The sequence below is a fragment of the Bos javanicus genome, chromosome 11, assembly GCF_032452875.1.
Source record: "Bos javanicus breed banteng chromosome 11, ARS-OSU_banteng_1.0, whole genome shotgun sequence".
Taxonomy (NCBI): Eukaryota; Metazoa; Chordata; class Mammalia; order Artiodactyla; family Bovidae; genus Bos; species Bos javanicus.
In genome coordinates this window covers 12,155,332-12,168,010 of record NC_083878.1, presented here as the reverse complement: position 1 = coordinate 12,168,010, position 12,679 = coordinate 12,155,332, and the positions used below count along the sequence as shown (strand labels likewise).

General features: G+C 36.8%; 1 protein-coding gene across 4 annotated transcripts in view; it reads right to left on the bottom strand.

Annotated features, from left to right (window-relative positions):
* EXOC6B (exocyst complex component 6B) overlaps nt 1-12,679 on the bottom strand; it is a 765,919-nt gene that overhangs the window by 377,474 nt on the left and 375,766 nt on the right. For all 4 annotated transcript variants that reach the window (XR_009739314.1, XM_061431936.1, XM_061431937.1 and 1 more), the window contains exons 9-11: nt 11,782-11,865; nt 8,853-8,899; nt 7,416-7,536 (exon numbers count right to left, since the gene is read on the bottom strand). Coding sequence is in view for 3 of the 4 variants with exons in the window: in XM_061431936.1 (XP_061287920.1) it covers nt 7,416-7,536; nt 8,853-8,899; nt 11,782-11,865 (252 nt within the window). In the remaining variant the exon portion in view is untranslated. The remainder of the gene's footprint in view (nt 1-7,415; nt 7,537-8,852; nt 8,900-11,781; nt 11,866-12,679) is intronic.

Sequence of the window (12,679 nt, the reverse complement as noted above, 5' to 3'; positions counted from 1 at the left end):
CTTTATGGTTAGTGTCTCTTTTGTATTTTAGTTAGGAATTTCTTCCATATCCTAAACCACAAAGATATTATCTTACACTATCTTGTAGAGAATTTATGGTCTTATATTTCACATTTTGGTATTTTATCAACCTGAAACTTTTTTTTGGTATAATTATTTCCCCCATGCTGCTGCTGCTGCTAAGTCGCTTCAGTTGTGTCTGACTGTGCGACCCCATGGATGGCAGCCCACTAGGCTCCTCTGTCCCTGGGATTCTCCAGGCAAGAATACTGGAGTGGGTTGCCATTTCCTTCTCCAATTCCCCCATACTGATAATCAATTGTTCTAGTACTATTCATTGAAAAGTCTGTTCTCTACCCACTGACCAGCAACAGTCTTTGATAAATATCAAATATTTTTTTGAGGACTATATTCTGTTCTATCTATCCAATGACAGTACCAGAGGGTCTGGTATTGATTTAGTAAGATTTTTAAATTGAATCTTCATATTTGGTAGAGAAAAACCACCTGCCTTCAGTCTTAAGGAGTCTCTTAGCTATTCTTTGCTTTTGTACTGGCTTAAAAATATTATAAATCTAATTGCAAAGGTACTCATCTTTCCAAAAATAAGATTATGGAGATTTTAATTGGCATTGAATTAAATGTATAGATAAATTTTAAGACAGTAGATATCTAAAATAACTCTTCCAATCACTGAACATGCTATTACTCTCAGTTTTATTTAGGTCTTCTTTAATTCCTTTCCATCTCTCAAAAATATTTTTGAATTTTCTCCATTTAGGTCTTGACATATTATGTTAGGTATATTTCTACTACTTTTAATATATGTTATTGTATCAATTTTTATCTTTTAAAATTTTTAATTTTTCAAATTTTATTCCTGGATATAAAGAGACAATTTTGCAACATAGAATATGCTAACCTCTTCCATTTATTGGAATAATTTTTCTGTAAATTTCTTTGGATTTTCAATATACTAAAATATATCATCAGCAAAAATGACAATTTTCCTTTTTCCTTTCAAAGGTTTATTTTTTATTTATATTTCTATCTTTACTAAATACAACTATATTTATGAATAAGCCTGTATATTTATGAGCTTATGAGTTATGCTATCCTTCTCTAGCTTCATTATCAAGATTACTCACACCTCATACAACTCATAAGATGAGTTAGTGAGTATCTTCCTTTTCTGTTCTCCAAGAATTTATATAGATAACAATTTAAGATAAAACTCCCCAAACCTGAAGATCTCTTTAGGGGAAGAACTGTGACTGCTGATCACTTACTTCAGATACATTCTTAACCTGAAAGGAATAGTTTCTCCAGCTTAATGTGGGGAGGGCACCATACTAGACTCTTTATCTCAGGTAGGCCCAAGAGACTATAAAATCTGAGTACAAATTGGACTAACAAGCAACCTCAAGGGAAAGGCAGCTTATGTATTTCAGCGTATCACTCTGAACTTCTGGACTCTCAATTTCCCCTGGATTTGGCCTGATAAATTCCTTAATAACCTTACTAAGCACTCTGAGACTTAATGTCTTATATGATGCATATTACATATTACAGTACTTTTAGTTGTTTCAAGCTGAACAGTTGCTATGAATAATCTAGCCTCCTATATTCCTAAAATGAGAAATGATTGTTATTTCATAAATTTTTCTCCTAGTCCATGAATTACTTGTTTTTGCTAAAGAATAGCTATTCATTTTGATTATTAATGTCTTCTATATCATGTAAATGTTGTTGTTCACTCGCTCAGTCTTCTCCAACTCTTTGTGAGCCCATGGACTGCAGCACTTCAAGCTTCCCTGTCCTTCACTTTCTCCCGAAGTTAGCTCGAACTCATGTCCATTTAGGCGATGATGGATACAACCATCTCATCCTCTATCACCCCCTTCTCCTTCTGCCGTCAGTCTTCCCCAGCATCAGGGTCTTTTCAAATGAGTCAGCTCTTCACATCAGGTGGCCCAAACATTGGTGCTTCAGCATCAGTCCTTCCAAAGAACAGTCAGGGTTGATTTCCTTTAGGATTGACTGGTTTGATCTCCTTGCTGTCCAAGGGACTTTCAAGAGTTATCTCCAGAGCCACATTTCAAAAGCAACAATTCTTTGGTGCTCAGCCTTCTTTATGGTCCAACTCTCACATCCATATGTGACTACCGGAAAAACCATAGCGCTGACTATATGGACCTTTGTCAGCAAAGTAATGTCTCTGCTTTTTAATACAGGTTTGTCACAGAGCAGGCAATGGCACCCCACTCCAGTACTCACGCCTGGAAAATCCCATGGATGGAGGAGCCTGGTAGGCTGCAGTCCATAGGGTCGCTAAGAGTCAGACACAACCGAGCGACTTCACTTTCACGCATTGGAGAAGGAAATGGCAACCCATTCCAGTGTTCTTGCCTGGAGAATTCCAGGGACAGGGGAGCTGGGTGGGCTGCCACCTATGGGGTCGCACATAGTTGGACACAACTGAAGTGACTTAATAGCAGCAGCAGCAGCTAGGTTTGTCACAGCTTTTCTTCCAAGGAACAAGCACCTTTTAATTTCATGGCTACAGTCACCATCCGCAGTGATTTTGGAGCCCAAGAAAATGGAATCTGCCACTGTTTGCTTCGTTTCCCCATCTATTTGCCATGAAGTAATGGGACCGGATGCCCTGATCTTAATTTTTTGAATGTTGAATTTTAAGCCAGCTTTTTCACTTTCTTCTTTCACCTTCATCAGGAGGCTCTTTAGTTCCTCTTCACTTTCTATCACTGGAGTGGTATCATCTGGATATATGAGATTCCTGATACTTCTCCAAGCAGTCTTGATTCCAGCTTGTGATTCATCCAGCTCAGCATTTTGCAGGATGTATTCTGCATATAAGGCAGATCTCTAAATTATTTCCACCAAGATTTCTCCCAGGCTCATTCCTGCTCATGACATTTGTTTACTGAATTTAGAGTGTTCCTAGATTCCATTCTACTTTGCCTGGAAAATCCCATGGATGGAGGAGCCTGGTAGGCTGCAGTCCATGGGGTCACTAAGAGTCGGACACAACTGAGCAACTTCACTTTCACTTTTCACTTTCATTCATTGGAGAAGGAAATGGCAACCCACTCCAGTGTTCTTGCCTGGAGAATCCCAGGGACGGGGAGCCTGGTGGCTGCCGTCTGTAGGATCACACAGAGTCGGACATGACTGAAGTGACTTAGCAGTAGATTCCATTTGGAACATTTCCTGCTTTAACAAAACCTTCTGCTGCTGCTGCTGCTGCTGCTAAGCTGCTTCAGTCGTGTCCAACTCTGTGCAACCACAGAGACGGCAGCCCACCAGGCTTCCCCGTCCCTGGGATTCTCCAGGAGAGAACACTGGAGTGGGTTGCCATTTCCTTCTCCAATGCGTGAAAGTGAAAAGTGAAAGTGAAGTCACTCGGTCATGTCCGACTCCTAGCTACACCACGAACTGCAGCCTACCAGGCTCCTCCATCCATGGGATTTTCCAGGCAAGAGTACTGGAGTGGGCTGCCACAAAACCCTCTACTTCATACTTAATCCAATATTTTCTTTCCTCAGGCTGAGTCATTATTCTGATTCCATCTGATTTTCTAAGTTCAGAGAAATTTTTCAAATTTTCTAGCCTATAGAGGTACACTTTGAACTGTTTTTCCTTTTAGTTTTTCTTACATTTTATTTCAATGTCAATTTGGTTAGGGGAGCTGAATGACACATATTCTCAGTATACCCTCTGATTCAAAAACGGGTGTGTGAGAGGGTGAATATGGCTGTGGGTGTGTATCAAACCACTATCACAGTACACACTCTTGTCTGCCTATCACATAATAAGAAAAGATGTCTAATGTTTAATAGCTATAAAACATGAGGATTTTTGCCTATAGATTACATTGTTCCATAATTTAAATTATAAAAAAGTATTTTTCCAGTATTATCAGATGATCGGCCTATCATTTTACTAGCAGCCAGGCTAGCAATTATATTAACAGATCTTCCAATATGAAGCCATTTCTTATATGAATTCTGTATTAGCATATTATTATTTTAAAACAAGAATACTGTATATTATTTCAGTTCAAAAGAATATACAGTAGATCCACAGATGAATATTAAATTAAATTAAATTTTTCCATAGATATACACTTTAATCAGCACACTTACAATGTGTCATATTCTTAATGATAATAAATATTATTGTATGATGAAGAAAACAGTGTATTTTCTTGCTGAGAAAATGTATTAGGTACTGCTAAATTTGAAATCTATGTGAAATGGATTGTATAAGATTTTTCTTGAAATCAGCATTGAGAATAATATACCTTTCAAAATGTTTCTAATTTATACAAAGATTGATAATTCAATTAGAAAATATGAAGAGTTTTAATTAGTGACAGAAAGTTGGAATAATATAGAATTCTTATAAAAAAATAACCACTCAGATAAAATGTTTCCTTTTGAGATTTGTTTTGATGTTTGGGTTGTCTATCTGTCTTTCTTGCTGAAAATATAATACAGTAAATAGTTATCATAGAATGGAACTGGTATATGGGCATCAACTACACTATCTCATAATGGATAAATATGGTTCAGTGGGTAAATGAATGTAATGCTGAGTTATATTTTAATGGTTATGTTGAAATACAATTTCAATACCATGCAATTCACCCACTTAAAGTATATAATTCAATGTTTTTTTTACATTTTTAAAAATATCTTTGCAGATAGGTACAAATATAATCATAATCAACTTTAGAACATTTTCATCACCTCAAGGAGAAACCCTGTGCCCCTTAAACTATCACCTCATTATTCCTCATACCCACTTTCAGCCCTAAGAGATGACTAATTTCTTTATGCCTCTGTAGACTGATGCAGAACTATTTTTTAAAAGTAGTTGTGTCATTTTCCCTTTAGTTCAAAAGAATATACAGTGGATCCACAGATGAAAATTAAATTAAATTAATTTTTTCCATAGATATACAACTTAATCAGCACACTTGCAATGTGTCCTATTCTTAATGATAATAAATATGATTGTATGATGAAGAAAACAGCGTATTTTCTTGCTGAGAAAATTTACTTGTATTTTCTTGGGCTCCAAAATCACTGCAGATAGTGACTGCAGCCATGAAATTAAAGGACGCTTGCTCCTTGGAAGAAAAGCTATGACAAACCCACATAGTGTTTTAAAAAGCAGAAACATTACTTTGCCAACAAAGGTCTGTCTACTCAAAGCTAAGGTTTTTCCAGTAGTCTTCTATGGGTGTGAGAGTTGGACCATAAAGAAGCCTGAGTGGTAAAGAATTGATGCTTTTGAACTGTGGTGTTGGAGAAGACTCTTGAAAGTCCCTTGGACTGCAAGGAGATCAAACCAGTCAATCCTAAAGGAAATCAATCCTGAATATTCATTGGAATGACTGATCCTGAAGCTAAAGCTCCAATACCTTGGCCACCTGATGTGAAGAGCTGACTCATTAGAAAAGACCCTGATGCTGGGAAAGACTGAAGGCAGGAGGAGAAAGGGATGATAGAGGATGAGATGGTTGGATGGCTTCAGTGACTTAATGGACATGAGTTTGAGCAAGCTCCGGGAGTTGGTGATGGACGGGGAAGCCTGGTGTGCTGCAGTCCATGGGGTCACAAGAGTCAGAAATGACAGCGACTGACCCACAACGACAGAGCCTACTACTTTAATTGCACAAAAGCATCTAAAGTAATCGTATCCAAAAGTAACTTATGACTTTCCCACTCCAAACCATCAATACCAACACTATCATCCAAAGAAGAAAACCGTAAACTAGGCCCTGATACTTCTTTAACCTTATCTCTTATATTTAGTCCATCACAAAGTATTAAAAATCTTACTTCCTAAATATCTCTCAAACTCATTCACTTCTTTCCATATCTACCATCACTTTTGTCCAACAATCATCATCTCTTGTCTGGAATACTAGACCAGCCTACCAATAACTCTTCTCCCCACATCCATTCTCATCCCTCATCCATTATTTAGCTAGAATAATCTTTTAAAAATAGAAATCTGATCTTCTCACTCCAATTTACTCTACTCCTGTCCCGAACACACATATTCCGCTTAACTCACTGCTTAAAGGGTCAACCAGGCCCTATATAATGTGAAATCTTCCTATTTTTTTTTATTCTTACTTCTTACCATACCTCCTTAGGGTTATATGTCTTATGTTCTAACTACTTGGAGCATTGTTCAGTTTCCTTTAAAGTGGCTACGCTCCCTTCAATTCTAGATTTTAGACATGATATTTACTCTGGAACACCTGATAATGAATAGATAGAGACTTGTAGGGTTATGAATGACTTTTAAGCTTCTGGTTAACAAAATAATATGCATACTAGAACCATTTCTTGAAATTTTTAAAATACCAAATTATCTCTTATTATTAACTTCTCACTATTGTTCCTGAAACACATTCATACATAATAATGCCACAAAGTCCTTACACTACTGTTCCTTATACCTATAGTATGACCTTTTAATTGATTTTTGCACAAATACTGACTCCTTGATATTTATATCTCAGAATGCCATGTCATATCAACTTATCAAAATCAGACACCTTGTTGTCCTAATATATCACTCTCTTTTAATTGCATTGCATTATCACTGTCTGATATTGATTAGTTTATTGGGAATCTCCCCAGTCATAATACAGCTCTCTGAGAACAAAGTCCTTAGTCTTATTCATTCTTGTATTGCTATCATCAACATGTAATCCTTGTTAAAGAAATACTGAATGAATGAATAAATGAATAATTCAGAGCCAGGATTCCCCACCTGTAATAAAGTAGATTACCATTTAAAATTGATGCTATCATAAAACAGATCAATAGAGCATGGACACTGAAAATCAGGCAACTTATTGAAATGTTATGGAGTAAGAATAAACCTGTGAACTCCAAACCAGTATTAACAGGCATTACAAAGGCACTATGGTGTAGTGGCTAAGAACACAGGGTCTGCAGCCATACTGTCAAGGTTCGAATCCAAGCTCTACCACTTATTGGGTGATATTGGGCAGAGAGGTTACTTAACCTCTCTGAGGTTGTTCTGCAGTCTACATGACAAATATAAAAACAGTATCTGCCTCAGAAAGATGAAGTGAAGATGAAATATATATGCACTACACAGTAACAATACAATAACAATGCCTGAGACATAGAGAACAATCAGTAAATGTTAGCTGTTGTTTTCTTAATGCAAAGAACATCCATAAAGGGGGCTTAGCATTAGAGAACATGCAGTTTGAAGTGGTTACTTCCATACATCTTTCATGAGTAAATGGTATTCATAGGATGATTTTAAAGCTGTAGAAGACTGAATACTGTAGAGACAATTAGCTTGAAGTAAAAATTTCTCTTGGGTGTCTTACATACCGAGTGAGTACGGAGTGCTGCGATGGTTTTTGAAAGTGCCATTTCCCACAGTTCATCAATGTAGGCTCTATTTACTAAGCCCTGTGTTGTATGTAAAATGTGATCTTCAACCACAAAAAAGCTAAGATTGAGGAAAAAAAGAAAGCACAGCTGTCAGAAAATAGTTTGATTACTATTTTCAGCATGTCACAAACATTAAGAGCTGCCATTAAATTTGAAGGCAATACTAGTGTTTTTCTTAAAGAAAGTTACTTGGTATAACAAACAAAATCACATTTATTAGACTTGGAATTATACCTTTGATCATGATATCATTTTAATCACTTCAATAAACTGGAATTACATTTGTAAACTGGAATTACATTTGCATTAAATGTTAACCATGCTATCCTGGAATTTAAAAGGGAAGAAAAAAATGTTTATAGATAAAGGAGACTAGTTTCACTACAGTAAAAATACCAGGCCATTAAAACATTTTACAAAAAACAACAAAAGTTAAAACACCCATTATTTTAAGAATCCAACACACAAAATATTAAAACAATTCCCCTTATATAAAACTTTTTCATCAAAGTGTTGAAAAGATATAGCACAAAGGTAAAAAAATACACACATATTTTTTTAACATTCTGCTGTGGTGTCCTAATTTTTATGCATCTGAAATTATCTTTAGTTATCTTACCTAAATAGTCATACTAATTAAAACAATTCTTTAGAGAATTGCTCGTGATAACACTTTAATAAAGTTACCAGTTACAGTATAACAATCTGAATTTGAAAAATAAAGAAATTTCATGAAACAATTCAACTTACTTCCCTTTTTTCACTACAAAATCACTATTTTGCAATAAGAATAAGCTGCCTATATTTGGGAAGCTTATTGGGGAACTGGAATTCCAAACTAGTATGTATTCTCAAGATGAGGGTGGCAAACGACACAGTCCATGGAATAAGTTTGGCACACTGCTTATTTTTATAAATGCTGTGTTATTGGAACACACCAATTGTGTCTCATGTACATATTGTCTATAGCTGTTTTTGTACTGCAACAAAGCTGAATAGCAGAAACTGTCTGGTCTGTTGAACCTAAAACACATTACTATTTGGCTCTTTTAGAAAAAAAAGTGCCAACGTTTGTTGATTGCTGGGTTCTCTCTTAACAATAATGGAAAAGCAAAATATCACATATAATAAGGTTATAATTCAACATTATTCTTCCTTTCTCCGTAAAAAGTATTCTCCAACAATATAATGTTGAAACAAATAGATGTTCCTTTAAAATTATCAGATATTCAAAACCAAATCTTGTTTTAAGAATTTAAATAAAGGAAAAAAAATAAATTCCCAAAGAACACTTGCTATACTTTTCCAAGTCTCAGGAAAAGTGTACAAACTATTGAAAGTGTATAAATTTAAGACACACACACAAATACCCACCCGACAATTTGATTAAAATACTTCCTGTAGCCATCTAAAGTTTCATGCTACAAAAAAGCAAAGAAGAAAGAAGTTATTGTTTTTGTTTTGATAAAGACACAAATCAGCTAATTCATTTCTTAAGGCTCAATTCCCAAGACTATAAAGTAAATACAGTAAGAGTACCTACGAATCTATGCCCCAACCACTAATGCTGAAAAAGCCGAAGTTGAACAGTTCTATAAAGACCTACAAGACCTTCTAGAACTAACAAGGTGTCCAAAAAAAGATGTCCTTTTCATCATAGGGGATTGAAATGCAAAAGTAGGACATCAAGAGATACCTGAAATAATAGGCAAGTTTGGCCTTGGAGTACAAAATAAAGTGGGGCAAACACCGACAGAGTTTTGCCAAGAGAACACACTTATCATAGCAAACCCTGTTACAACAACAGAAGAGAAAAGAGACAACTCTACACATGGACGTCACCAGATGGTCAGTACCAAAATCAGACTGATTATATTCTCTGCAGCTGAAGGTGGGAAAGCTCTATATAGTCAGCAAAAACAAGATCGAGAACTGACTGTGGCTCAGATCATGAACTCCTTATTGTAAAATTCAGACTTAGATTGAAGTAAGTAGGGAAAACCACTAGGCCATTCAAGGATGACCTAAATCGAATCCCTTATGATTATACAGTGGAAGTGACAAATAGATTCAAGGGATTAGATCTGACAGACAGAATGCCTGAAGAACCAAGGACAGAGGTTCCTAACATTGTACAGGAGGCAGTGATCAAAATCATCCCCAAGAAAAAGAAATGCAAAAAGGCAAAATGGTCGTCTGAGGAGGCCTTACAAATAGTTGAAAAAAGAAGAGAAGCAAACGTAAAAAGAAGAAAGGAAGAAACATACATACCCAGCTGAATGCAGAGTTCCAAAGAATATCAAGGAGAGATGAGAAATCCTTCTAAAGTGAACAATGCAAAGAAACAGGGAAAAACAATAGAATGGGAAAGACTAGATATCTCTTCAAGAAAATTACCAAAGGAACATTTCATGCAAAGATGGGCACAATAAAGGACAGAAATGGTATGGACCTAACAAAAACAGAAGATATTAAGAAGAGGTGTCAAGAATACACAGAAAAACTATACAAAAAAGGTCTTAATGACCCAGATAACCATGATGGTGTGATCACTCACCTAGAACCAGACATCCTGGAATGGGAAGTCAAGTGCAACCAAGAAAGCGTCTTGAACACAGCTAGTGGAGGTGATAGAATTTCAGCTGAGCTATTTTAAATCCTAAAAGATGACGCAGTTAAAGTGCTGCACTCAGTATATCAGCAAATTTAGAAAACTCAGCAGTAGTCAAAGGACTGGAAATGTCAGTTTTCATTTGAATTCCAAAGAAGGGCAATGTCAAAGAATGTTCAAACTGCCCCACAATTACATTTATTTTATATGGTAGCAAGGTAATGCTCAAAATCCTTCAAGCAGTACATGAACTAAGAACTTTCAGATGTCCAAGCAGGATTTAGAAAAGGCACAGGAACCAGAGATCAAACTGCTAACATCAGATGGATCACAGAAAAATCAAGCTAACTGCAGAAACACATCTACTTCTGCTTCATTGGCTATGCTAAAATCTTTGACTGTGTGGATCAGAACAAACTATAGAAAATTCTTCAAGAGATGGGAATACCAGATCACTTTACCTGCCTCCTGAGAAACCTGTATGCAGGTCAAGAAGCAACAGTTAGAACTGGACACAGAACAATGGGCTGGTTCCAAATTGAGAAAGGAGTACATCAAGGCTGCATATTGTCACCCTGTTTATTTAACTTATATGCAGAGTACATCATGTGAAACACTGGGCTGGATGAAGCTCAAGCTGGAATCAAGATTGTCGAGAGAAGTAACAATAGCCTCAGGTGTGCAGATGACACCACCCTAATGCCAGAAAGTGAAGAGGAACTAAAGAGCCTCTTGATGAAGGTAAAGAGAAGAGTGAAAAAGCTGGCTTAAAACTCAACATTCAGAAAACAAAGATCATGGCATCCAGTCCCATCACTTCATGGCAAATAGATGGGGAAACAGTGGAAACAGTGACAGACTATATTTTCTTGGGCTCCAAAATCACTGCAGATGGGGACTGCAGCCATAAAATTAAAAGACACTTGCTCCTTGTAAAAAAAGCTATTACAAACCTAGACAGCGTATTCAAAAGCAGAGACATCATTTTGCCAACAAAAGTCCATATACTCAAAGCTGTGGTTCTTCCAATAGTCATGTACCAATGTGAGTGGTGGACCATAAAGAAGGCTGAGCGTGAAACAATTGATGCCTTCGAACTGTGGTGCTGGAGAAGGCTCTTGAGATTCCCTTGGACAGTAAAGCAATCAAACCAGGCAATCCTAAAGGAAATCAATCCTGAATAGTCACTGGATGGACGATGCTGAAGCTGAAGCTCCAATACATTGGCCACCTGACACAAAGCACTCACTCACTGGAAAAGACCCTGATGCTGGGAAAGATTGAGGGTAGGAAGTGAAGGGGTTGATAGAGGACGAGATGGTAGGATGGCATCACCAACTCAATGGACATGAGTTTGAGCAAACTTCAGGAGATAGTGAAGCCCAGGGAAGCCTGGCGTGCTACAGTCCATGGGGTTGCAAAGAGTCGGACATGACTGGGTGACTCAACAACAACCTACCTTTATAGGATTACAGTGAGGATAAAATGAGACTATACATATCTAGTACTTAGAAGAATGCCTGAAACATAGCAATCAAGAAATGTTAGTTGCTACTTTCTTAGTGCAAGTCATGGCCACCAAAAGTGGTCCCCGAATGACAATTTGGGGCTGGGGGGAATCACAAGTGGAAAATAATTAAAAGATATAGAAGAAAAATGAAAAAGGGAGAAAAATAAAAGTGGTTATCCTACCATGTTAGACGGAGGCTGGAGCACCAAACGAGCCTGTTTTCGCCTTTGTTTTCGGTAGTAGTTCTCAAATGTTTCCCGGGCCCCCTGCAAAACAAATGAAAGGAAATAGGTTGACACAATTGGGCCAACCACTCTAGTATTTCGTGGGAAAAGAGAAGCTCCCAGGTCAGAAGCTAAGGCAGTCCCACATTTCTCACAATCTGTCATTTTAACAATAATAACCATTGAAAAAACAAAAATAATTATTAGAACTTACTGAACCTAACTTACAATCCCAATAGAAATGGACACAAGATTATTCAGAGGAAACTGTCGGAACTCAACCTCCAAAAGTTGGTTTTTGAACTAATTATCACAAATTTACAAGAAAAAAACAAACCAACATTCTTGTAGGTTATAATAACAGTTGAGAAAATGATTCTTAAAAAAAAAAAAATCACAGAACATCCCAGAAGAAAATTCCAGAATAAAATCTAGCCTCAAATAAATTATGAGCAAGAGGCCAAAAGAAGGCAAGAAAAAGGCAGAAATTGAGAATAATGTCAGTCTTCTCAGACAGAGTATTATCTAGCACAGGATTAACACCAAAAAGGAAGAAACAAAGCCCTGTAACTTTTCATTCAGGGTTTTTGGGCTTAAACTGAAAGGTACTCTAGAACACAAGAGCTGATTTATATGCTCTATAACTGGGGTTGAATAGTGTCCTCTCGAAATTAATGTCCTTCCCCGGACCTCACAGCATGACCATTTAGAAATAGTCTTTACAGGTATAATTCGTTAAATTAAGATGTAGCCATACTATAACAGGGTGATCCTTAATCTAGCATAACTGGTGTCTTCATAAGAAGAGGAGAATGCTATATGAGGACAGCACAGGGAGAATTCAACCTGGAGCCAC